This window comes from Nannospalax galili, unplaced genomic scaffold, assembly GCF_000622305.1.
Source record: "Nannospalax galili isolate Female #2095 unplaced genomic scaffold, S.galili_v1.0 scaffold1200, whole genome shotgun sequence".
NCBI lineage: Eukaryota > Metazoa > Chordata > Mammalia > Rodentia > Spalacidae > Nannospalax > Nannospalax galili.
In genome coordinates this window covers 1,306,923-1,332,412 of record NW_008347131.1, presented here as the reverse complement: position 1 = coordinate 1,332,412, position 25,490 = coordinate 1,306,923, and the positions used below count along the sequence as shown (strand labels likewise).

Sequence of the window (25,490 nt, the reverse complement as noted above, 5' to 3'; positions counted from 1 at the left end):
AAGGAAGGAAGGAAGGAAGGAAGGAAGGAAGGAAGGAAGGAAGGAAACACATTTAAGTGTTAGTATTTCATATCTGATGGTCAAACAGGAGACAGCTAGAAGATAGCATTTGTGCTGGGAGCAAATGAACATTCAGATAGGGCCTTCAAAGAAAAGGAACAAAAGTGCAAAGGCCCCTGAGACAAGCTCATATGTTCAGAGGATGATCAGAGACCCAGAATCTGTAGGTGAGTGAACAAAGGATAAAAAGAAAGGTAGCCAAGGGCCTGATTAAGGCTTCATTGGTTATTTAAAACTTGTTCTGATGAAAGGAAGCCCCTGGAGTGTTCTGAGTGGAGGAATACCATGGTATAATTTGTGTTTTTAAGGAATTGATGTGTCTTTGCTCAGAATAAAGTTTAAGAAAAGGGAAAGACACAAGACACAAGAAAGACAAAGGTAATGGTCACTCAGACTAATTTGGTGGTGGTGGTGCAACATTGCAGTGAGCAATGTTCTAATTATGGATGTGTACTCAAGGTGAATTATTAGAATTCACTATTATAGAGGATATACCCCCCAATTTTTGGTTAGAGCACCTGGAAGTTTTGACTTGAAAAAGTATAGGTGCAATGAAGCAAATACTGTTTTGATCTCCATCCCTGCTTTGGTGGGTCTAGGAATTCTGCCAGGACAGGTTTATTTGAGATGACCAGGAGATACCTAAGGGAAAATGTTGAGGTAATGATCTGGAGTTCTGTGAAGGGTTTTCATTTAAAGATACAGATGTGTGATTGTCGCATTAGACAACAGTGAATAAGCTCACCTAGAGAATGAGTAAATTAGGGTTTTGCAGCCTCATACTAGTGACATTTTGGGCCAGATAAGACTTTGTGTGGCACTTGACCTGTACAGTATAGAGTATTGAACAGCATCCCCTCGTCTTTTGTCTATTACAAACCAATAGCACCTCTAACCACTTCCATCCCACCACCCCAGTTGTAACCAATAATTTCTCAAAGTACTGCTAAATGTACTTAGATAGGGCAGGAGCACATCTCTGCACACCCCACCCCCAGCCCACTCTCCTACACCAATGAGAAAGGTGGAGGAAAGGCCTGAAGACTGAGCCCTGCAACACTCCCACAGTTAGGAAGGTCATGAAGGTGGAGCTGCTGAAGTGAAGATAAATGAAAAGACTTATCCCAGAAGCTAAGGGAAGAATTGTAAGGAGGGGACTGAAAAAGATGTTGCATGTAAGTCAGACAAGATGAGAAATGAAGATTGACTTGTGCATTGTGCAGATTACTAGTGACCTTGTCAAGAACTGCTTCAGGAGCTGGAGAGATGGCTCAGTGGTTAAAAAAGTGTCTGCTGCTCTTGCAGGGGGCCTGAGGCCAATCCCAGGCACCCATGTCTAGCAGCTCACAACCACCTATAACTGCACTCTAGGGGATCAAACATCTTCTTTTGGACTCTACCAGCAACACACGCATGTGCATATACACAGACACGTATATCTACATAACTTAAAAAAATAATCTTATTTTGAGACAGAGTTTCCCTATAGCCCCAGTTGGCCTAGAACTCACTATGTCCACCAGGCTGGCCTCAATCTCATAGAGATTTGCTTGTCTCAAGTTCTGGGAATAAAGGCATGCCCCACACCTGGCTTAAAAAAAAAAAATCATAAAAAAGTTTTGTTAATTAATAAAGTACTCTAATAAAGGGCAGGCGTGAGTGAAGTGGGCACAAAACAGCTCTTTAAAGGAATATTGCTATAAGGAAAGCAGGCTCCTGGTAGCTGTAAGACTGTGAAGTCTACAATAGTAAATCTATATGTGAATTTAACTATTATAGTCATCAGCAATTGGTGGATTATTCCACCTAGTAGATGTAGTTGAGATGCATGTGATTAATAGAGGAGAAAAAAATTTCAGGCAGATCTCTGTGAGGTTGAGAACTGGTGATGCATGCCTTTAATCCCAGTGCTCAGGAGGCAGAGGCTAGCCTGGTCTACATAGCAAATTTCCCACTGGGTTTTATCTCTCTCAACAAGGATCAATAGATGTTCTAGTTTGCTTCTCTGTTGCTGTGATAAAACACTGACCAAAAGAAACTTGGGGAGGAAAGGGTTTAGTTCAGCTTCCAGATTGCAGCCTTTCGTTGAGTGAAATCAGGGCCTGAACCCAAACAGACCATAAAAGCAAGCTGCTTCCATCCAGTTTGCTCCTACTGAGTCACTCAGCTACTTTGTTGTACAGCCCAGGCCACCTGCCCAGGCATGACACCACCTATCCTACATCAATTAGCAATTAAGAAAATGCCTCACAGATAAGGAACAGGCCCATCTGGTGGAGGAAATTCCTCAACTTAAACTCTAGTTTAAGTTGATGAAACCTAGCCAGCACAGTAAATTTTAAAACTTCTACTCTGTGAATGGAAAATGGAATTACTCTGGATTCATTCATAACATGGTTTTTGTGTGGTTCTTTTTCTTTTCTTTCTCTGCTGTGGATAAAGTGAAGCAGTCAGCTGAATCAAAAGCAGCACTGCAATTTACCAAAGATGACAGTCCCAGAAGCAAGGGCTGAGTTTTCAGTAGAAGGAGTCGTGATGGGAAACTTTTCTCCTGTTCCTCAAAGAAAACAGTCATTAACAAGGAAGGAATAAAACTATAGAGAACCATTTTAAGAAAAGAAGACACTTACATTAGACAAAGGAAATGAAGTGAATTTGAGATGGTGAAGCTCAGAAAGACCTTGTGGCCAGAGCAATTTTAATAAAAGAGAAGAGTACATTTCAGGAGAAGAGGAGATAAACCAGGAGCTAAAAGTTCAGATAAGCTAGTTGATTATTTTTTAATTAAAATTTTAACCTTGATTTTTGTAGAAAAAAAGAGCCTATTTCATTGTTGTGAGGTTGATATAACCACAGCAAGATGTCAAGCAGAAACTTTCTTTGACAATCACTTAAGTATCATCTGGTACTGCTAAGGTCTCTAAGGACAAAGTTGCTAGCTCTGATTCAGACATTTTACCAGGTCTAGGGCTACTCAGATGTACATAGCAGATGCCTCTACACTCACAGAACTTACTGCCATTTATTCATAAGCTCCTTTTGAAAAGTGATAGGAGGTTAAGATAGCTTAACAGTAGAGAGACTAACCTTGATCAGCATGAAGTTAATTTTATATTTTAAAAATATTTTAGGGCCAGGTTTGGCGGCACATATCTTTAATTCTTCCTTTAGCTAGGGAGGTGGAGGCAGGCAGATCTCTGAGTTCAAGACCAGAGTAATCTACATAACGATTTCCAGGTTAGTCAGGGCTGCATAGTGAGACCCTTGTCTGAAAAAGAAAAAAAAAAATTTTTTTTTTTTTTTTTGGTAAATACCAACCCTTCACACAGGGCAAAAATCATAAAACTTAATTGTTTTATAGGTGCTAGAAAGGGGAAATGCCCTTGTTTGTTAGGGGCAGTTTGGTTTGATGCTTTAGTGTACATGGATACCTCATTCTACAAATGATGGGGTGGGTGTTAATTTTCATGTAGTAGAGTTTTTCCTAAGTAAATGAAAATTGGAAATGGCATTTAACAGAACCATAATGAGATCTGAATTATGCTATCTTTTCTAAGACTACATAATGTGATCTAGAATGTAGAAGTGGACCAAATTGGTTATCCAAACTTGACATTGGAGCGTTCACCTAGACACTATTCTCATTTCATTGCAGCAGCCATTGAGAAAGAAAAAATTTTAAAAACAGATACCTCTTCTTTTTTTTAACAGGAAAACTTTTGGGGATATATTGGAACTGGTAGAGGAATCACTGGACATAAATCTGTTGAATAATGCAGTTCGCCTGAAATTCCAAAATTGCAGCATCTTACCCGGAGGGGTTCATGTCTCTGAAACTCAGAATCATGTGATAATCTTGATAGTAACCAATCAAACAGTGCACAGGTTAATTTTACCACACCCTTCCCGGATATACAAGAGTGTAAGTTGTTTACATGCCATATCTTCTGCTTCCATTACTACTCTAGCTATCACACTTTTGGGATTGGAACGGTATTCTTTGGAATTTAAGGAAATTTGGATTCTTTATTAGCCCTTACCAAGCATATGTTGATAGTTACTATTGGAGATGCTCACTTGCTTGGTCAAGTGCTTGCCTAACATGCACAAAGTCCTGGCTTTCATCCTCAGCACCATTTAAACCAGGCATGGTGGCATATATCCATAATCCCAGCACCTGGGAAGTGAAGGCAGGAGGGTCAGAAGTTCTAGGTCATCCTTGCCTATACAGAAAGTCGAGGACAACCTGGGCTGTCTCAAACAGTAACAACAGGATTAGGCATAGCCAAGTGTGGTGGCATAGTCCTTTAATCCCAGCATTCTGGAGGCAGAGAGGCAGGTGAATCTGTATTCAAGGTCAGCCTGGTCTACATAGCATGTTCAGGGCAGCCAGGGCTACATAGACCCTGTCTCAAAAAACAAAAAGATCAGACATTTTAAGTTGATAGAATGGCTTTCTTTCTTTAAAAAGGACAATTTTCTTTAGGCACAACTGCACTTTTGTAATCCTAGCACCATAGAGATGGAGGCATGGAGGATTTCAAGTTTCATAGCAGCCATCGCAAGTTCAGGGTCAGCTTCAACTACATATTGACACTGACTGGTCAGGGGAAAGGAAGCTTTCATATTAAGCTTAACAGTTACTTTATAAGCTTTTTTAGTAATTGAAACTAAACAAAATTTAGGTTGTTTTGGTAACACATTTTTCTGTTTCATTACTGTACAGGAGCTGGTAACTGAAAGTCAGATGCAGTCAGTATTCACTGACATTGGGAAAGTTGATTTCAGAGATCCTAGCAACTATCAGTTAATTCCAGCAGTACCTGGACTGTCCCCGAATTCTACCACCTCTGCAGCTTGGCTGAGCAGTGATGGGGAAGCTCTGTTTGCTCTGCCATCTGCTGCTGGGGGCATCTTTGTTCTTAAACTACCTCCTTATGACATACCTGGTAAGAATGAGAATGGAGCAGGAATTCATCTTTAATCACTAGTGTTGACATTAAAGCATCCTAGATGTTCTGTCCTATCATCAGTGTGGGGATTGCTTCAGTGTGCTCCTGCGTTCATTATTGCTTGCTTAGTCCCTGATGCTTTGCTTTTAAAACTCAGTGGATAAGGAACTAGAATACATGCTGGGATATGGGAAAACAGAAAGGTAAAAAATACCTATTATAAGTCAGACAGTACTATTGTGCCTAAACAGCTGAGGCTAGAGGGAGACCCTGTCTCAAAAAAAAAGTATACCCCTTCCCCAAAAACATCAGTTGGGTCATGTCGTTGTAGTGCGCAAAGCTACCCATGAAGTTGTTCATCTTACTCTGAATAAACCCAGAGTCTTAAGTTGGCTCACAGTAAGTGCCCCACTGCTGCCTTTAACTTTGTCTCTCATGTGAGGCCTTCCTTGACCTCCTTTTGAAAATTCAGGCGTCCCTCCATCGATGCACAGCAGCAGCACTCAATTTTCAAGTTCTGTTCTTATCTTTTTCACTCTTTAACTCTGCTTAATCTCATCCCCCACCAATAGAATGTTAAGTTCCATGAGGGCAGTAGTTTGTTTACTGATGACTCTCCAATATCAGAGCTACCTGCCACATGAAAGGTACCCAGTGATTGTTTTAGAAAGAATGATAAAAATTGCCTTTCTGATGGTGATGACCTCCCTATGAGTCATACCTCTCATGCCTCTCGCAGAGAATCTCTTCCTTCCTCTCCAGAAGAGGAAACACAAGACGAAGTGCCTGGTGCAGAGCCCCAATTCCTGCTTCATGGATGTGAAATGCCTAGGATGCTATAAAATCAGTCTTTAGCCATGCACAGTCTTATATGTTAGCTGCTCCACTGTCCTCTGTCAGCCTAAAGGCGGAAAAGCAACACTTAAAGAGTGTTCTTCAGGAGGAAGCAGCACTAAAAGTATCCTGATAAGTGAGAAACCATCCCAATAAACACATTTTGGTGTTTTTATATACACACATGCACACACGCACGATAAAAATAAAAACACCCCCCCAATCTTAAAAAAAATGAAATGATTTGAGTGGCAGTATAGTTTGTTGTCTATACATGGTAAGACATTTCTTCTAGGAATATAAAAATGCTATTTTTATTGACCCAGTACTAATTCAAAGTATTAGAGGAGTAATATATGTAGAAAGGGTACATTTTTCTTTTTTTTTGTCTTTTCGAAACAGGGTTTCCCTGTAGCCCCAGCTGTCCTGGAACTCACTGTGTAGACCAGGCAGGCCTTGAACTCACAGAGATCCTCCTGATTCTGCCTCCTGAGTGCTGGGGTTAAAGGCGTACACCACCACACCCAGCGAAAGGGTACATTTTAAAAACTTGTGAGTACAGAAATGTAGGAGCCTGTCACCTGTTACAAAGACTTTACTCTTGGTTATATCTTTTTTTCTTTTTCTTTTTGAAGCAGGGTCTCCCTATAGCCCCAAGCTGTCCCGGAGCTCACTGTGTAGACCAGGCTGGCCTTGAACTCACAGAGATCCGCCTGCCTCTGCTTCCCAAGTGCTGGGACTACAGGCGTGCGCCACCACGCCCGGCCTGGTCATATCATTCTTGCCCTTGGGTTTCTCTACATAAGATTCAGACATGCCTTGAATATTGTTGCAGGGACAGCATCCATTGTGGAACTGAAACAGAGTTCAGTGATGCAGCGATTGCTCATAGGCTGGATGCCAACAGCTATAAGGTGAGTGATGTCTTGCAGAAAAATCAAAAGGCCAAGGAGATAGTCTTTTGGCTCTGGTCAGTTCTGTTACTCGTCCAGTCGTACTGCACAGCATACATTGCACTGAATAGAAGGTCTGTATAGTAGAACATCCTGCTTGAGGAAATCAGCACTCCAGAGTCTGCTGTATTTATATTATGCCTCTTTGACAGCATACTTCATATATTTTCACAGTGTCTTATCTAGTTCAGTGCTGGTGCCCTGACTTAACCAATTCCAATTTTGTGTAAGACTACTAAAGTAGGGCACAAGAGATGGCTCAGGGTAAAGGTGCATGCCACTAAGCCTGATGTCCTGAGTTTGATCCCAGGTTCCACATGGTGGAGGGAGAGAACTGACAACTGCATTGTCCTCTGACCGCCATATGTGCTCTGGCATGCGTACACACACACACACACACACACCTATAATAACTAATTTTTTTAAAAAGATGTAATAAGAGCTGGGCGTGGTGGCGCACACCATTAATCTCAGCACTTGGGAGGCAGAGGCAGGCAGATCTCTGAGTTCAAGGCCAGCCTGGTCTACATAGTGAGTTCCAGGCCAGCTGGGGCTACAGGAAGACCCTGTCTCAAGACCAAAAAAAAAAAAAAAAAAGATGTAATAAAAGGGCTGGAGAAATGACTCAGCAGTTAAGAGCACTTATGCAGAGGACCTGGGTTCAGTTCCCAATACCCATAAGGTAGCTAATAACTGTCCATAATTCCAGTTCTAAGGGATCCAATGCCCCCTTTGGCCTCCACAGGCATTACACATACTTGATAACAACTGCAAGCAGAGGCCAGGCGTGGTAGCACATGCTTTAATCCCAGCACTTGGAAGGCAGAGACAGGTGGCAGGCAGATCTCTGAGCTCGAGGCTAGCGTGGTCTACATAGCAAGTTCAGACCAACTGGGACTACAGACACCCTGTCTCAAAAATACAAAAAAAAAAAAAAAAAAAAAAAAAAAAAACATACTGCAAGCAAAACATGGCTCAACAGTTAAGAACACTGGCTGTTCTTTCAGAGGATACCAGTTCAATTCCCAGCACCCACATGGTGGCTAACACCTGTCTATAACTCCAGGGAATCCGACACCCTCTTCTGACCGCGTCAGGCATTGCATGGCACAGGTGTACCTACCTACATGTAGACAATACACTCATACACATAAAATAAAAATAAGTAAATTTAAAAAAAAGAAATCTAATAGGAAAAGGATTATTAAAGTAGGAAAAATTAAGGTAGGACATTTTTGTTAGATTAAAACAGTATAAAAGGAATCAGTTTTCTGCTGTCATGTAGTCTTTTCAATATAAACTACAGAGACATAGTTCTCTTAGACCAGATGTAAGCTCTTTTTTCTCCTGAGTGTACATTTATAGTTCAATTTTTACCTCTTGAGTTGCAAATTCTAGTAATCAAGTTATTTGTAATAGTGAAATTCTGAAACTTGCTGTGTGTTTTAGGGGTGACCAAGGGCCTTCAGATCGGGCCCTCAGTCTTGCTGTTCATTGTGTCGAACATGATGCCTTCATCTTTGCCCTGTGCCAGGATCATAAACTACGAATGTGGTCTTACAAAGTGAGTATTAACATTATGGTTGGCCTGAGTGAGAGCAAGAGTAGGAAAAGTAGAGCCAGTTAGCGTCCTGCTCCTCCCTTGAAGATAGCAAGATAATTAGGGGATAATGAGCACTTCCTGATTCTGACTGCAGTTCATGTCATTTTCTGTGCATCTCCCTTTTATCTTTTTGAGAATTAGGAGCCCTACAAGGAAGTCTAAAGGATAGCTGGCATGAGATATCCTTCACCAACAGGCAAAACTGTTGAGTTGATTTCTTTGTTTTTGTTTTGGTCTTTTGAGACAGGATCTCCCTTTAGTCCTAGCTGGCCTGGAACTTACTGTGTAGACCAGGCTAGCCCACAGAGATCGACCTACCTCTGCCTTTGATTAAAGGTGCTGGGCGTGTACCACCATACCTGGCCCAACAATGTTCCTTTTTTTGTTTTGTTTTTTTTCTCTTTTTTGGAGACAGGGTCTCCCTTTAGCCACAGCTGTCCTGGAACTCACTAGGTAGACCAGGCTGACCTCGAACTCACAGATCTGCCTCTGCCTCCCATGTGCTGGGATTAAAGGCATGCACTACCACGCCCAGCAATAAATATTTTCTTAAAACTCATGTTGATAGAATCATTGTTAAGATCCACCCCCCAAAAAAGCTGGTGGTTTTATCAGATTGGAGAGCCACATTTTTACCTTGAAGGTTGGAGAACTACAATTTATCTTGACACTTCAAAATTCCTTTTTAAAAAGCTACATGATATGTTTCTAGCCAAAATGTTCCTACAATATAATCCCCTGTTGACTCTTCTCTTGTGTAGGACCAAATGTGCCTAATGGTGGCTGACATGCTGGAGTATGTTCCTGTGAACAAAGACCTGCGGCTCACTGCAGGCACTGGACATAAATTACGACTTGCATATTCCCCTTCTATGGGACTCTATCTAGGAATATATATGCATGCTCCAAAACGAGGACAGGTAGGAAACAAGTAAGGCATGTATCAAATTGTTCTGTGTGGAGGAAGTATCAATAGGCCCTTTGAGTCCATTTAAGATTTGTCTCGAATGCTAAGTTGTTCAGGGGTGGTTGGGTTTTGTGCTGATATGTGAATTAGAAAATCTTGAAGGGATACTAAGGATTAATTGGGAGTTTGAGAAAGTGTGAAAGGAAAAGTTAACTAGACTAAACACAAAAATCTGAAAATCTAGGTGGAAAAGTGGAGTTATTGAAAAGGAATATAGGTGTGTTAGTAAATGGTTGTGGGGAAATTAATATTCAGAAATGATATCAGCCAGATCCTGGTATTATGTATAGTAAAGTATGCAAGATACAATACAGTACTGTAATTAAGTAAATAAGTTATTTGTTGGTTATTCTAATTGTATGTGCATATACTAGTGATAGCAACACTTGGACCAGGCTTACTCTAGTCCTGGTATGTGTGTGTTACCTATTTAATACTACCAGTGAGAGACAGTATTAGAGCTCCAATTCCCCACACTAGGTTGCTGCCCTACCTGGAAGTCCCCATGATTCCTTTTGGGCTCTGATAGTCCCTTGGGTTACCCCCTTCCCCCATGTGGATACCCTTGATACCCTAATACCTCTATTCCCCCCAGTGGAAATTCTCGTACCAAGGCTGGTAAAGTGGATCAGTAGGTAAAGGCACTTGCCACCAAGCCTTACAACCCGAAGTAGATCCCTGGAAGCTGCATGGTAGAAGTAGAGGACTGATTCCCACAAGTTGTCCTCTGACCTCCACACAGGTACCCACACATATATACATACAAAATAAGTAAAATATGATAAAAATGAGATAAGCCTAGTGTTATGATGCATACATAAATTCCAACACTCAGGAGGCTAAAGCAAGAGGATTGTCATGAGTTTGAAGCCAGCCAGAGCTATATCATGAGACCATGTCTCAAAACAAAAAAAAAAATAAGAAGCTAAAATAAACAGACTGATCCTTTCCCACAAATCATTTGAGAATCTCTGCACTCAACCAGCATTTTCTTTGTTTTTTTTGTTGCTTTGGCTGGAGTCTACAATAAGAAATGTTTTGCTTTGCTAGTTAGTTTGCACAAATGGAATGACAGAGATGGCGGAAAAAAATTTTTCAAGAAACATTTAGATTTGATTTGGGGTACACGTTGAGCATGTGTTCTACCACTAAACTATACCTTCATATAGCCCCTACAAATACCTTTTTTTAAAAAAATATTTTATTATTTTAATTTTATGTGTATGCATGTATTACCTGCATGTAGGTAAGTGCACCTGTGTCATGCAATGCCCGCGGAGGTCAGAAGAGACTGCTGGATCCCCTGGAACTGGTGTTACGGACAGTTGTTAGCTGCCATATGGTTGCTTGGATTCGAACCCAGGTCTTCTGCAAGAACAGTGTTCTTAACTGCTGAGCCATCTCTCCAGCCCCCAAATACCTTTTTTTAAAAAAAAGGTTTATTTTTTTTATTTTTTAATTTATGTGTGTGTGTTTGTGTGAGTGTATGTACACATGTATGGGAGTGCCACGGAGGCCAGAGGAGGGTGTCAGATCCCTCGAAGTTAAATGCATCTGTGAGCTGTCTGATGTGGGTACTGGGATCTGAGCTCTACTCCCCATGATTGAGCAGCAAGTGCTCTCAACTGCTAAGCCATCTCTCCAGCCTCCTATAGATATATCTTTCATATTTCATACATCTATTTTTTTCCTCAGAAGGCAGTTTCAGTGTTTATTTCTTCCCTCAAAGCTTACTTATGGGACTGGGGATATAGCTAGGGGTAGAGTCCTTGCCTGTCATGCATGAAGCCCTAGGTTCTAATCCCCATTACTCAGGGAAATAAAAAATTCTAATTTGCTCTTTCTTCCTTTTTATTTTTTTATTTTTGTTTATTTATTTTTTAGTCTTTTTGAGACAGGGTCTCCCTGTAGCTGTAGCCCCAGCTGTCCTGGAACTCACTGTATAGACCAGGCTGGCCTTGAACTCACAGAGATCTGCCTGTCTCTGCTTCCCAAGTGCTGGGATTAAAGGCATGCGCCACCACACCCGGCTTTATTTTTGTTTTTAATCCTATGTATGTGTGGGTATTTGCGTGTGGGTATGTGCATGTGAGCACAGCACTGGGGAGACCAAAGGCATTGGGTCCTTGGGAACTGGAGTTATAGGTGGTAGTGAGCTGCCTGACATGGTGCTGAGAATCAAACTTGGATCCTCTAGAAGAGTAGTATATACTTTTAACCAATGAGCCATCGCCAGCCTCCCTGATTCTTTTTTTAAAAAAATTTTATCAGTTATGTGTATGAGCGTATTGCCTGCATGTATGTAAGTGCACCCATGTCATGCAGTGCTCATGGAGGCTAGAAGAAGGCATCAGATCCCTTGAAACTAGTTATGGGATGCTTGTTAGCTGTCGTGTGGATATTGAGAACTGAACCTGAATCCTCTGCAAGAGCAACCAGTGCTCTAATCCCTTCAGTCCCTGATTTCCTCTGCCTAAAAAGATTTTTTTTTTAAGAAATGTGATAGTGGGGGTAGCGAGATGGCTCAGCAGGCAAAGACACTTGCAGCAGCCTGACAACCTGAATTCCATCACCAGAACCTACATGGTAGAAAGAGCAAACCAACTTCTGAAAGTTGTTCTCCACAGGCATACCCACATACACGCATACACACAATCAGTGAATCAATCAGTGTGAATTTTTTTAAAGCTTGCTTGTGAATAATTGCGTATAAGGCACAGATCAGTACTGTCAGTGCTTCATTGTGTATATAGGGGGTATATGCATGTGGATGCAAGTGCCCACTGAGTCCAGAGAATCTATCAGATCCCCTGGAGCTGGAGTTACAGGCAGTAATAAGCTACTTGATGTGGGTGCTGGAAACCAAACCAGAGCCCTCTGTAAGAGCAGTACTTGTTCTTAACTGATGAGTCATCTCTCCAGTCCCAATCAAGTTATCTTATGGTTTAATTTCCTTGTTTTTTGTTTTTGTTTGTCTTTCCTCTAGTGTCAGGGATTGAACCTAAGGCCTTGTACATTTAAGGCTACTACTCTTATCACTGAATTATGCCTGGCCTTCAAATGTCATTTTTTAATTTGAAAGTTTTTGTTCGGGGAATAGTTTTTGTTGTTGGGGGGATCTTATTGTTTTTCTTTTCCTGTGCTGGGATCAAATCCAGAGCCTTGCACACATTAGGCAACTGCTCTACTGCTAAATTTCATTCTTAGCCCTTTTTGGTAGATGTAAATACTTACACATGAATTATTTTTTTGTTTGTAGGAAGTGTGTGAGTGTATATATGCATGCAAGTGAGCACTCTTATGCAATGAGGACAAAACCCAGCATCTCACATGTCTTAAACAAATGCTCTACTACTGAACCACCTTCCAAAATTTTTTTGAGGGTCTGGGGGTTGACAGGATCTCATGTAACCAAGGCTTGCCTCAGACTTCTATTTATAGTTAAAGATGATCTTAAACTTCTGATCCTTCTGCCTCTACCTCAAAAGTATTTGGATTACAGGTGTATACTACCACATTCAACTTTATGGGATGCTAAGTATCAAATGCAGGGCTTCATGAATTCTAGGCTAGCAATCACCAACTGAGCTACCAACCCCAGATTTTATTTTTACTTGCATTTATTTATTTATTTTATTTGTTTGTTTATTTTGAGACAGGTCTTACTGTGTAGACAAGTCTGGCCTCAAACTCATAGAGATCTGCCTGCCTGTGCCTCCCAAGTACTGTGATTAAAGACATGTACCACCATGCCCAGTCCCCAGATTTTATTTATTCTTTTTAATTTAATTTAACTTTTCTATGTATATAAGTATTTTGCCTGCATGTAAGTATATCACATGTATGCACTGCCCACAGAGGCCAGAAGAGGGCATTGGGCTCCCCCTGGAACTGGAGTTAAAGATGGATGTTAGCTGCCATGTGGGTGCTGTGAACTGAACCCAGGTCCTCTGGAAGAGCAGCCAGTGCTCTTAACTACTGGGGCATCTCTCTAGCCCCCAGATTTTATTTTTAATAAAGATTAGAATAGACTAGTTTTGACCTGTATATTTCACATTCTGCCACATTGGTAAAAACATAGACTTAAAAGAAATTTTCTTATATAATGAGCTAATACAATGAGTTTTTTAATGTGAATAGTTTTTTGTTGTTTTTAAATATTTTATTATTTTTATTTTATGTGTATGCATGTATTACCTACATGTAGGTAAGTGCACCCATGTTGTGCAATGCCTGAGGTGGATAGAAGAGGCTGTCGGATCCCCTGGGACTGGAGTTACGGACAGTTGTTAGCTGCATGTGGGTGCTAGGATTCGAACCCAGGGCCTTCTGCAAGAACAACCAGTGTTCTTAACCACTAAGCCATCTCTCCAGCCCCTTTGTTGTTTTTAATGTGAATAGTTTTGTTTGGGTGGCTATTGTGGGGAAAAAACAATTATTGATGAAGATATAAAGAACTTGAAACCTTACAGTCTGCTGTAGGGAATGTGAAGTATTACAGCCATTTTGGAAAACAGTATGGCAGTTGGACAGAACAGCTAAACACAGAATGACTATATGACCCATCAGTTCACCTTGTGTGTGTGTGTGTATATCCACAAGCATTGCAAGCAGCTTCAAAGAGATATTTGTTCAGCAGTATGCACAGTAGCATTATTCACAATAGCCAAAGAGCAGAATGTGCCTCAGTGGATGAATGGCTAAGCAAAATGTGCTATTTATATAAAATGGAATATTACTTAGCTTTTAAAAAGGTGTGGGGGCGTGAAGAGATGGCTTAGTGATTGAGAGTGCTAGCTGTTCTTGCACAGGACCCAGGTTCATTTCCCAGCACCCACATGACAACGGTCAGCCATTTTTGGCTCTAATTCTAGGGTATCTGATGCATTCTGACTTCCATTGTATGACACAGGTACGCTTACATGCATGCAGACAAAACACTTGTACACATAAAATAAAAATAATAATTTTTTTTAAATAATGAAAAAGATGCTAGTGCCTTGAATCTGAGTACACAGGAAGCAGAGGCAGGCAGATAATCTGAGTTTGAGGCCAGCCAAGACTACATACTGAGACTGTCTCAAAAAAAAAAAAGTGGGGGTGGTGGTGCTGGAAGAGTTGACTCAGCCATTAAGAGCACTGGCTGCCCTTACAGAGGACCTGGGTTCAGTTCTCAGCAGCCACATGGTGGTTTACAATGATCTATAACTCCCAAGTCCAGAGGTTCTGGTGCCCTCTTCTGACCTCCATGGGCACTACATGCACATGGTGCACATACATACTTGCAGGTAAAACATTCATGCACATAAAATTTAAAAAGAATTTTTTTTTTTTTTTGGTCTTTTTGAGACAGGTTCTCCCTGTAACCCCTGCTAGCCTAGAACTCACTATGTAGACCAGACTGACCTTGAACTCAAAGAGATCTGCCTGCCTCTGCCTTCAGAGTGCTGGGATTAAAGGCGTGCACCACCACACCCAGTTTAAGAAGGAAATTCTGTGTCTTACTACAATATGGATGAACTTTGAGGACATTTATGCTAAGTGAAAACTAGTCACAGAAACATGACCTACTGATATGAGGTTTCTAAAGTCATAAAATCAGAAATAGTGGTGGTTGCAAGGGAAAGACATGGGGATTTCTGTTATGGAGGGAGTTGTTTGATGGGAATAAGTTACAGTTTTGTAAGATGAAAAATGATCCAGAGATTATAGCATAATCATGTCAGTGTATTCTAACAGTATACTTGAAAATGGTGAAGATGCTAAACTTTGTTATATTCATTTATTACAATGTATTAAGAGTCTGAATACCAGCCAGGCGTGGTGGCGCACGCCTTTAGCCTCAGCACTTGGGAGGCAGAGGCAGGTGGATCTCTGTGAGTTTGAGGCCAGCCTGGTCTCCATAGTGAGTTCCAGGCCAGCTGGGGCTGCAGGGAAACCCTGCTTCAAAAAGACCAAAAAAAAAAAGTCTGACTACCAATAACCCTTGCTTAGAAAAGTTACATGTTGATTATTTGAACTTCTGTTTCTACAGTTCTGCATTTTCCAGTTGGTAAGCACTGAGAATAACCGCTACAGTTTAGATCACATTTCTTCACTGTTCACTTCTCAGGTAGGTCAAACCATCCTGTACATATCACATGGGCACAATAAAAAAGTGTTGGCTGCAGCCTGGTGAGATGGCATCCTCTTGGAATCTTAGCTACTGTGAAGCTGAGGCTGGAGGGTCACTTGAACTGAGGAAGTTCCAGACCAACATGAAACCATGCAGTATGGCAATATGAGACCGTGTCCCGCCCAAAAAAGTATTGGCTAATTCCACCGTGTTGCTATGGGATTATAGTCTTAAAATGGAATACTTCTTGATGTAGAGAAACAATTTCATTTGGGTTTTACAAAGTTAATGTGCATGTTTTGCATTTCCTCTCTTGTCCATACAAATTTAAGTCCCTTTCTCATTTTTTTCCCTTTTCTTCCTAGGAGATACTGATCGACTTTGCCTTAACCTCAACGGACATCTGGGCCCTGTGGCATGATGCTGAGAACCAAACAATTGTGAAATACATCAACTTTGAACAGTATGGAATACTAACCTTTGTCATTCTAGTTTCCCCTGAGCAGAGTCAGGTGCTGAGAGCTTTCTTTGTAGAACCATATCGAGAGTTTTCTTTGAAGGATTCTCACCATTTGCCTACAGTATTATTTTCTGAAGTACCACCTCTTTTTGTGTGCATTAGGTTATGTTTCTTACTTTTTGGTTTTAGAACAAAGTAAGGATGCTTAAGTTTGGGCTACGATAAAATTTTTCTTAAGAGAGAGAGCATATACTCAAAATATCCTAATCTGAAAATTTACTGTTTTTAATATCAACAACTTGCCAAAGACATTGGAGAATCCAAAGAGGTTTCAGTTTACTGATCATAAGAGGTAGACTGGACAAGTATGGTTCTTTGAAAACTTTTAAAACTGGAAACTTTTTTTTTTCCATTAGAAAATGAACTTTGGGGAGGCCAAAGAGATGGCTCAGTGGTTAAGAGCATCTGCTGCTCTTGCAGAGGACCAGAGTTCAGTTCTCAGCACCCACATCAGGCAGTTCATAACTGACTATAACTCCAACTTCAGGGGATCTAACACCCTCTTGTGGCCTTTGTAGGTACTCACACATGTAGATACACACAAACATACATAAATAATAAAAAACTGAAAACAATTTTTTAAGACAGTAAACTTTGGGCTTGGGGTGTGGCTCCGTAGAGTGCTAGGGTATACATGAAGTCTTGGGTTTAGTTCCTAATAGCTCATTAACCAGGCTTGGTTATTCAAGGTCATCTTCAGCTATATAACCACTTCAAGGCCACCTTGGGGTATGATACCTTGTCTTGAAAAAACAAAAACAAAAAATAGAGGAGAGAAAACTTTTTTTGAGGCTGGGTTTTCACTGTGTAGCCCTGGCTGGTCTGGAACCCACAGAAATCTGCTTGCTTCTGTTTCCTGAGTGCTGGGATTAAAGGTATACACCGCCACACCAGGCAGCTTTAAAATTTTTAATGGTTACAAATACATCTATAAAAACACTTTTGGACCAAACACTTATATAACCCCTGAAAGCCCTTATATCATTTCTCAGCTTTTTGGCTAAGATCAAATGTGAAACACCTTTATAAGATTTCCTTGAACACAGCTTGAAAACCACTAAACTTAATGGAATCCACAACACTATAAACTCTAGAATAGAATTACAAGGTCTGTCCTGACCCTAAACCAAACCTCAAAAATATTAGTATACTCTTTACAGATAGCATTTGAACAAAGTAGTCAAAAAGTACAGGCTTGGAGCTGGGCATGGTGGCACACACCTATAATCCCAGCATTTATGAGCTGAGGCAAGAGAATGGTTAGATTGGAGCCAGCCTAGAATGCAGAGTCAGATCCTGTCTAACCAAACCAAAGAGCATGGGCTCTGGAATGGGAGTAGGGTTGCAGTCCTGCTGTGGAGCTTAGTAGCTGTGATGCTCCCTAAGGTTCACTTTCCACAGCTACAAATTAGATGTAATATGTCTTTCAGTGAAATCCAAAGGCATACATGAGTAATATCTAGACCTTCACCTACCATAGTGTCTCATAGAGATTAAATGCAGAATGAGTATCAGCTATTTGTAGACTTATATTTCACATTTTAAGTTAAGGATGGTGACTGTTAAGAGCTACTAAGAAAAAAATAATAATAAAAGATACTAAGAACACTGATGATAGGAGATGGCTCAACTGGTAGTGTTTGCTGTGTATGCATGATGACTTGAATTTGAATCCCATAAAAATTTTGAACCACATAAAAAGCCAGGGGTGGCATCACACACTAATCCCAGAACTGGGGAAGTGGAGGCAGGAGGATCCCTGGAACTTGCTGGATAGCTTAGTCTAGCTAAATTGTAAGCTCCAGGTTCAGTGAGAGACCCTGTCTTAAAAAATAAGATCAGGTACTGGCAAGAGGGCTTAGCAAATAAAAGTGCTTGCTGTGCAAAAGTTACAACCTGAGTTTGAGCCCCAGAACCTACAGTAGAAGGAGAAAACCAACTTGCAAAGTTGGTCCTCTGACCTCCATATATATATACCATGGCTCCTGCTTACCTGCTCACACACACAATAATTAAAAAATAATTTAAAGATTAAGGTGGAGAGCAATTGAGAAAGACACCTGGCATTGACCTCTGGCCTCCACATGAACACAAATACACATACTTACATATAGCATGCTTACATATAGCATGCATACACATACAGCATACTTACTTATACACATACTTACATATAGCATGCATACACACACAGAGATAGTAAAAGTGCATCAATTAAAACTACACTCTGATGGTGATGCACCCCTTTAATCCCAGCACTTAGGAGGCAGAGGCAGGCAGATCTTTGTGAGTTCGAGGCCAGCCTGGTCTACATAGGGAGTTCCAGGACAGCTGGGGCTACAAGGAGACCCTGTCTCAAAAAGACAAAAAAAAAAAAAAAAAAAACCTTACACTCTGCTAGTGATAGAATCGATCATGTAATAGTTGTTTGCCAAGGTTTGGTGATGAGGCTCTCCCTGCCCAGATACTGCATGTATCATTTCTGGTAAACTTTTGGACTTTTTCCCTGTAGTAATGTTGCAGGTCAGTGGAATCCAGTTTTCATGCAGCCTCTGCCAGAGGAAGAAATTGTCATCAGAGATGACCAAGACCCCAGAGTAAGTAGATTAACCATTATCATCATTGCAAGAAGAGCCACTTAGAGCTCTTGCTCTCTGGTGACTTGAGCTGACTGGAATACAAAGGAGAGCGCGTTGGCTTGTGCCCCTGAAATGCTCAGCAGAACCTAGTTTCAGATAGGGTGGTGCAGTGCTGTTGGTGCTTGAGCTCCTTATTCTGCTTCCTTCCTTGCTTTCTCAGACAGTCTCTCCTTCCCAGGTCTGCATTCTGTACACTTGGCCATCCTTTAGGAAGAGCAGCACCTCAGTTCAGTGTGCTTGGGACACATTGGCCTGGCTTGAATCATGTTAATTCCCTATGTGTTTACTATCATTAGAACCAATGGAGTATTCCTGCCTGGCATGAGACACAGTCTAGCCTGTGCTCTGCTATTGCAGAGCTAAAGTCAGTTGAATATGGGTTGGGGAGGAAAAAAAATAAGGGATTTGTTAATAAAATGAGGGGGATGGAGCTGGGCATTGTAGTGCACACCTTTATTCCCAGTACTTGGGAGGTAGAGACAGGCAGATCTCCCAAGAGTTGAAGGTCTACATAGCAAGTTCCAGGACAGCCGTGGCCACAAAGAGAGACCTGTCTCAAAAACAAAAAATGAGAGGGAATAGATTCTGATCTTGCAGGGTGCCTGCCATATTAGTTATGTTGGTATGTGCACCTGAACTAGAAATAAGATGACTTTTGCTTTTTAAAAATGTTTTATTTTTATGTGTATGAGTGTATTGACTACATGTGTGTAAGTGCACCTGTGTTGTGCAATACCCAAAGAAGTCAGAAGAGGGTATCAGATTCCCATGGAACTGGAGTTGTGGACCGTTGTTAGCTGCCATGTGGGTGCTGGGACTCAAACCCAGGTCTTCTGCAACCAATGCTCTTAACCACTGAGCCATCACTGCTGCCCCAATTTTTGCTTTTTAATTTGGAGACTTTTTTTTCCATTTACTTGTATATTCAGTCGCTGGTGTGTGTGTGTGTGTGTGTGTGTGTGTGTGTGTGTGTACATACATGTGGACACTTGCCATGGTACACATGGAGGACAGAAGACAACTTGCTGGAGTCATTTCTCTCCTTCTACCATGTGGGTCCCAGGAATGGAACTCAGGTGGTCAGGTGAAGGCACCAAGTGCCTTCACCCACTGTTAGTTGCTGAGCCATCTCACTGACTGAGAATTTTTTCACTAAAACAATAATTGTACCTGTCTGTGATACATACAATACATAATGATCAAATAGAGTATTTAGCATTTCCGTCTGCTTGAACATTTCCTTAGGAATAAGATAAATTTTGAGTACTGTAGCTCAATGGTGGAAAACATGTGCACCAGACCCCAAGTTCAGTCCCAGCCCACAGGGAAGGAAAAATTAAATACTGATCGATCATTAAATACTGTGAAGAAAATAATTTGAAAAGGATTGCAATAAAGCATATTAAGCCAATCTCCCCATTTTCAGGGATATATCCTCAGGATAAATAGAAGAAAAAGCTTGCTGTTGATGCCTTAGTGTTTAGTTTGTTATTGCTTAATGATTATGGGTCTGGGGCCGAAATAATGACTGTTTGCAGGAATGGAAACCCTCCCTTTAAGTATCTGAAATTGCATGTTGTCGAAGTGCTAACCCTAAGTGTTAGTAGTGGTTGATTACTGCAGTTAACCATTACTTACTTTTGTCTGAAAGCCTAAGTCACATGCTAGTCATTAAAAGCCTTTGTTCCATTTTGTTCATTTTATCACCCACCAAGTGATAGGTTAAAAGTTGGCGGAGAACGAGCGAATGGATGATGAGGCACTGAGGCACAGCTAAAACTCCATCAAAATAGGGTTTATTAGCAAAGGAACACATGGGACAGATTCCCTTCCAGGCAGGGAAAATGTCTGCCTGGGTCTTGATTTTTAAAAGGGAGGCTTCTGCTTCCTGCAGAAGGTGGGAAGATGTACTGTTTTTTTTTTTTAAAGTTGCAGTGTGGGAGTGAGAGAGCAGGACTGTTAAAACCTGTCCTCTTTGGAGATGAAAGGGGAAGCCTGCTGTGTTGGCCAAACAGTGGAGAAAAGTCTGCTTCTCTTGACTTCAAAGACCAAGGTGCTTATCAGCTAGGTTCCCTTTTCTCAGGAGCATGAGAAGTCCTTGGGATCCTGTTGGTGAGGTGGCAGGGCTGTCTGAACCTTAACACCAAGCTCAGAAGAAGAAAAAACTTAGAATTAAGGTGAATTAGATTTGATGCTTACAAGCAAATCTGACTCATGAGACTTGGTCAAAATAATGAGGCAACATTGGATTTTTCCATTCTATTTTCCCACTTGTGATAGCTTTCTGCAATTTTTCTTTTATGTGCAGTCTCTATTATCAGTTTCTTTGATATGTAAGCCATAAAGTGAGTTCTTCTATAGGCGGTATAGAAATCAGTATTCTTTAACTGTTCCTACCAGTGCCTGTCTTCATAAGCTAGATTCCACCCTTCTATTGAGGTGGGCAGCCGACAGCCTTGCTTTTTGCTAGAACTCGGGGGAGTGCTGTGTGAATGCATGCCATTTTCAGAATGGTGTATCAGCTTGACCCAGAAGCATTGCAGTCCTCACACTCACTGTGAAAACATGTGTCTGTGCTATAGCTTGTCACTGCTCCAGTGTAGAAGGGCAGAATGCCCATGTAATTCAGACGTTGGTGTTAATATGGTCAGCTTCCTTCAGATTTTTCCCTATTTCATTTTTTCAGAATGATACTAACTTTTATTTTAACATTCTAATAGGAGATGTATTTGCGAAGTCTTTTTACACCAGGACAGTTCATAAATGCAGCTTTATCTAAAGCTTTACAGGTAAGCAAGAAACTAATGTTTACTTAAGACTTCCTGATTTTATTACTATATTGTATAGTAATTACTCTTTTGTGTACATTCTAACTGATGGGGTGGGAGGGGGCACTTTCCCAAAGCTAGGGAAGCAAATCAGAGTTTAAAAGAGATTTTTGCTTACACTGTTGTAAAAAGAAACCAACCTATGCTGTATTCAATCTTTTATTTGAAGGAGATTTAAAGTTGTTTTTGTTTAGTTATCTTATATGCTGTTTATACCATTTTGTAAGTATAATGAGTGTCCAAGTTCAAGATTCAGAGTGTAGAAGACTCAAAATATTTTAGCTTCAAGCCAGGCATAGGGGTAACATACCTATAATCCCACATTTCAGGAGACTGAAGCAGAAGGATCATGAGTTAGAGGCAACCTGTCTGTATTACAGAGTGAGACCATCTTAGAAAAACATCTTTCAGTTTCAAAATCATGACTTAAAAGTTACTTACTACTTTATAAAAAGTGGGAATTTTTTTTTTTTTTTTTTTTTTTTTTTTGGCTGGGCATGGTGATAGACATATTTAATCCTAACTCTTGGGAGGCAGAGGCAGATGAATCTCTGTGAGTTTGAAGCCAACCTGATCTATGTAGTGAGTTCTAGGCCACCCAGGGCTACATAGTGAGACCCTGTCACCAAAAAAACAAAATAAATAAAATTTAAAAATAAATATCGACAATTTCTGTCTCTCTCTCTCTCTCTCTCTCTCTCTCTCTCTCTCTCTCTCTCTCTCTCTCTCTCTCCCTCTCCCTCTCCTTCCCCCTTTTGTTGGGATTGGGTTTCTAAAACAGTATCACTGTTTAGCTTAGGATCCAGGTTGGCCTTGAACTCTTTATCTTCGTGCCTCAGCCAGCCAAGTGCTGGGGTTACAGGTACGTACCTCCACACCCAACCAATTTCAGTTTCCTAATTTTTGCTCAGGTGTGACAGTTTCCAGGCACTTTTCTTCAGTATTGGTACATTCTTTTTGTTTGTTTTGTGTTGTGTTGTCTTATGATGTTGTGTTATGAGATAGGGTCTCACTATTGTAGCCTGGCTGGCCTGGAACTCAGAGATCTGCCTGCCTCTGCCTCCGGATGCAGGCACATCCAGCCAGATTGGATATTTTACAATATTCAAAAATATTTCTTTTCATTTTAGATTTTCTGTCGAGGAACTGAGAGGAATTTGGAACTTTCATGGAATGAACTAAAGAAAGAAATTACTTTAGCAGTTGAAAATGAGGTGAGGTGTTGATAGAGAAGAATGCTATCTTCTGCCTTGATAGAGGACAGATCAGTACTAGAGGGTTGCCAGAACCGTTTGATCTTGATAGTAGAAAGTACAAATGTTTAAGCCTTTTCATTAGAGAAATTGATAGATTCTTGTATATTATATTGAATTTAGTGCATAAGAAATACTCCTTTTCTATAGCTAGTAAAATCATATATTTTTTTGTAGAGAAAAATCCCAGATAATACTAACTTCAGGGCTTTGTTGTGTTTTATTTATTTTTGTATTTTTGTCTTTTTGTCTCTTTTGCCAGCTCCAAGGAAGTGTAACAGAGTACGAATTCTCCCAGGATGAATTTCGAACTTTACAACAGGAATTTTGGTGCAAGTTCTATGCCTGCTGTCTCCAGTATCAAGAAGCCCTCTCCCATCCTCTCGCTCTACATCTGAATCCTCACACGAACATGGTGTGCCTTCTGAAAAAAGTAAGGGAACTGGAGCATTCAGAACTCTGAGTCAGTAGGTCCTCAGAACATTATTGTGGCAGATGGTGTCATTTTAGGACTTTGTGTTTATAAATGTTTCTCAAAAGCTGTAGTTCATGTGTACTTAGTAGTCTGCATTATTAGCTGTACTCTTAGACTTTCATCTTATTTCTTTACTCTTATATTGATGTAATTTCAAATTTAAAGTAAAGTTAGAAAAGTATCACTAAGAGCCAGGCATGGTGGCTATAATCCAGCATTTGGTAGACTGAGATAGGAGGATCACAAGTTCCAGGGTATCCTGGGCTACAGAGTGAGTTCCAGGTCAGCTTGTGCTAGAGTGACATCCTGCTTCAAAAACCGAACAAACAAGATGAGCATGGTGGGGCACACCTTTAATTCCAGCACTCAGGAGACAGAGGCAGGTGTATCTCTGTGAATTTAAGTCAGCCTGGTCTATATAGCAAGTTCTAGGCCAGCCAGGGCTACATGGTGAGACCCTGTCTTGAAGAAGAACCAAAAAGCAACAATCCAAATAAACTATAATAGTCATGATAATACAAAGAATTTCTATATTCATTTACCAAGATTCATCGTTTCTTCACTTCTGTCTAAATGGGTGAGTGGGTGGTTGATTGATTGGTTAGTGGAGGACTGATTTTAGTGCTGGGGATTGAATCAAGGCCCCTGTTCCATGCTGACAGGCACACTCTGTGCCACTGAACTACATCCCCAAGCCCTGTTTGTTTTTCTATATTCTGTATTTTTTTCTTCCTGAACCTGTTGTGCCCAGTTCACAAGACCCCAAAGACCACCAAGGAGCCGACTGATGCAAACACACAAGGGTTCTTTTATTGTTACAAGCTCAAGCTTGGGCCCACTCTGTCACCAACCTAGCAGATCTCAGAAGTGAGACCCCTTGCTTTGGGAGACAGAGGTTTTTATAGGTTTATTTCAGCAAGTTCAGCAAGTAGGGGAGTAGGGGGTCTTCAGCCTGGCAAGCATCTGATTGGTTGTAGCTCAGTGCTAAACCATAAACTGCTGGCTTCAGGAAATCAGAAAAGACATTACTTTCCTGTCCCCGGTTAATTGACCATTGGCGGGGGAGTTGTTCTCTATCCGTTCCAAGTATTGTGGTTTTCTTGGAACAGGGCCCAGGCCTGGGTCAGTCCTATGGAGGTTTTATCCAAGATGGAGTCACTCAGGTCTCTCAAACCACTAACTACATCAAGAACACAAATGCTCTCTTAGATAAGCACAGCACAATTTAAAGCTCATGCAGTTTGATACTGATGATAACATTACAGTGTCTATTCAAATTTTGCCAGAAGTGCGTACAATTTTTCTTCCTGATACAGGACCTAATCTTAAATATATTTAGATCTTAAGTATATATAGCTGTGGTTTGTGGGGTGTGGGGGATGGATATGGGTGTGGGAATGTGCTCGTGCACACATAGTATGTAAAGGTGCAGGTGTACACATGCTATAGCATATACATGGAGGTCAGAAGACAACTTCTGTGAGTCAGTTCCCTCCTTCCATTGTTGGTTCTAGGAATCAACTTGAGGTTGTCATGCTTGTACCACAAGCAGTTTTACCTACTGAGCCACCTCACCTCACCAGCCCTAGTTGTGTTTCTTTAGCATACTTTCAAATGTTAACATTTTTTTCTTTTTTTAGTTTTGTTTTCATGTGTATGAGTGTTTTACCTGCATGTGAGGCCCATGGAAGCCAGAAGAGGATGCTGAATTCCCTGGAACTAGAGTTAAGGGTGGTTGTTAGCTGTCATGTGGATGTTGAAAACTGAACCTGGGTCCTTTGCAAGAGCTGCCAGTGCTCTTAACCACTGAACCATCTCTCCAGCCTTCCAAGTTTTCTTTATCTTTTATGACATTTACATTTTTGGAAGACTATACCCTTTGTTTGTTTAGTTTGTTTAATTACATTTTTAGTTTATTTAGGGGGACATAATGCATGCCCTGGCATGTGAGTGGAAGTCAGAGGACAACCTGCAGGAATCCATTTTCTCCTTTTACAGTGTATCTCAGGGATCAAACTCAGGTAGCCAGACTTGGTGGCAAGCATCTTCACCCACTGAGCCATCTCCCTGGCCCCAGACTACATTATTTTTAGAGTATCTTTTAACTCAAATATGTCTCGTTTTTGCTAGATTAAAATTCATGATTCAGGGACTAGGGAGAAACCTTAATTGATAAATAATATTTGTCTTGCATGCCTGAAGACCCCAGGATCCACGTAGAAATGCTAGTTTTGATAATCCCCATGGTGGGGAGGTGAAGGCAGGTGGATCCTTTCTCTCTCTCTCTCTCT

The 25,490-nt window shown here is 40.9% G+C and overlaps 1 protein-coding gene across 1 annotated transcript in view; it reads left to right on the top strand.

Annotated features, from left to right (window-relative positions):
* The window catches only part of Nup160 (nucleoporin 160), a 71,007-nt gene that overhangs the window by 3,730 nt on the left and 41,787 nt on the right, over positions 1-25,490 (top strand). The window contains exons 3-13 of the mRNA XM_008843631.3: positions 3,772-3,982; positions 4,787-5,009; positions 6,682-6,760; positions 8,249-8,363; positions 9,164-9,322; positions 15,404-15,481; positions 15,850-15,947; positions 18,517-18,601; positions 21,364-21,432; positions 22,602-22,685; positions 22,987-23,157. Coding sequence (XP_008841853.1) covers positions 3,772-3,982; positions 4,787-5,009; positions 6,682-6,760; positions 8,249-8,363; positions 9,164-9,322; positions 15,404-15,481; positions 15,850-15,947; positions 18,517-18,601; positions 21,364-21,432; positions 22,602-22,685; positions 22,987-23,157 — 1,372 coding nt within the window. The remainder of the gene's footprint in view (positions 1-3,771; positions 3,983-4,786; positions 5,010-6,681; positions 6,761-8,248; positions 8,364-9,163; positions 9,323-15,403; positions 15,482-15,849; positions 15,948-18,516; positions 18,602-21,363; positions 21,433-22,601; positions 22,686-22,986; positions 23,158-25,490) is intronic.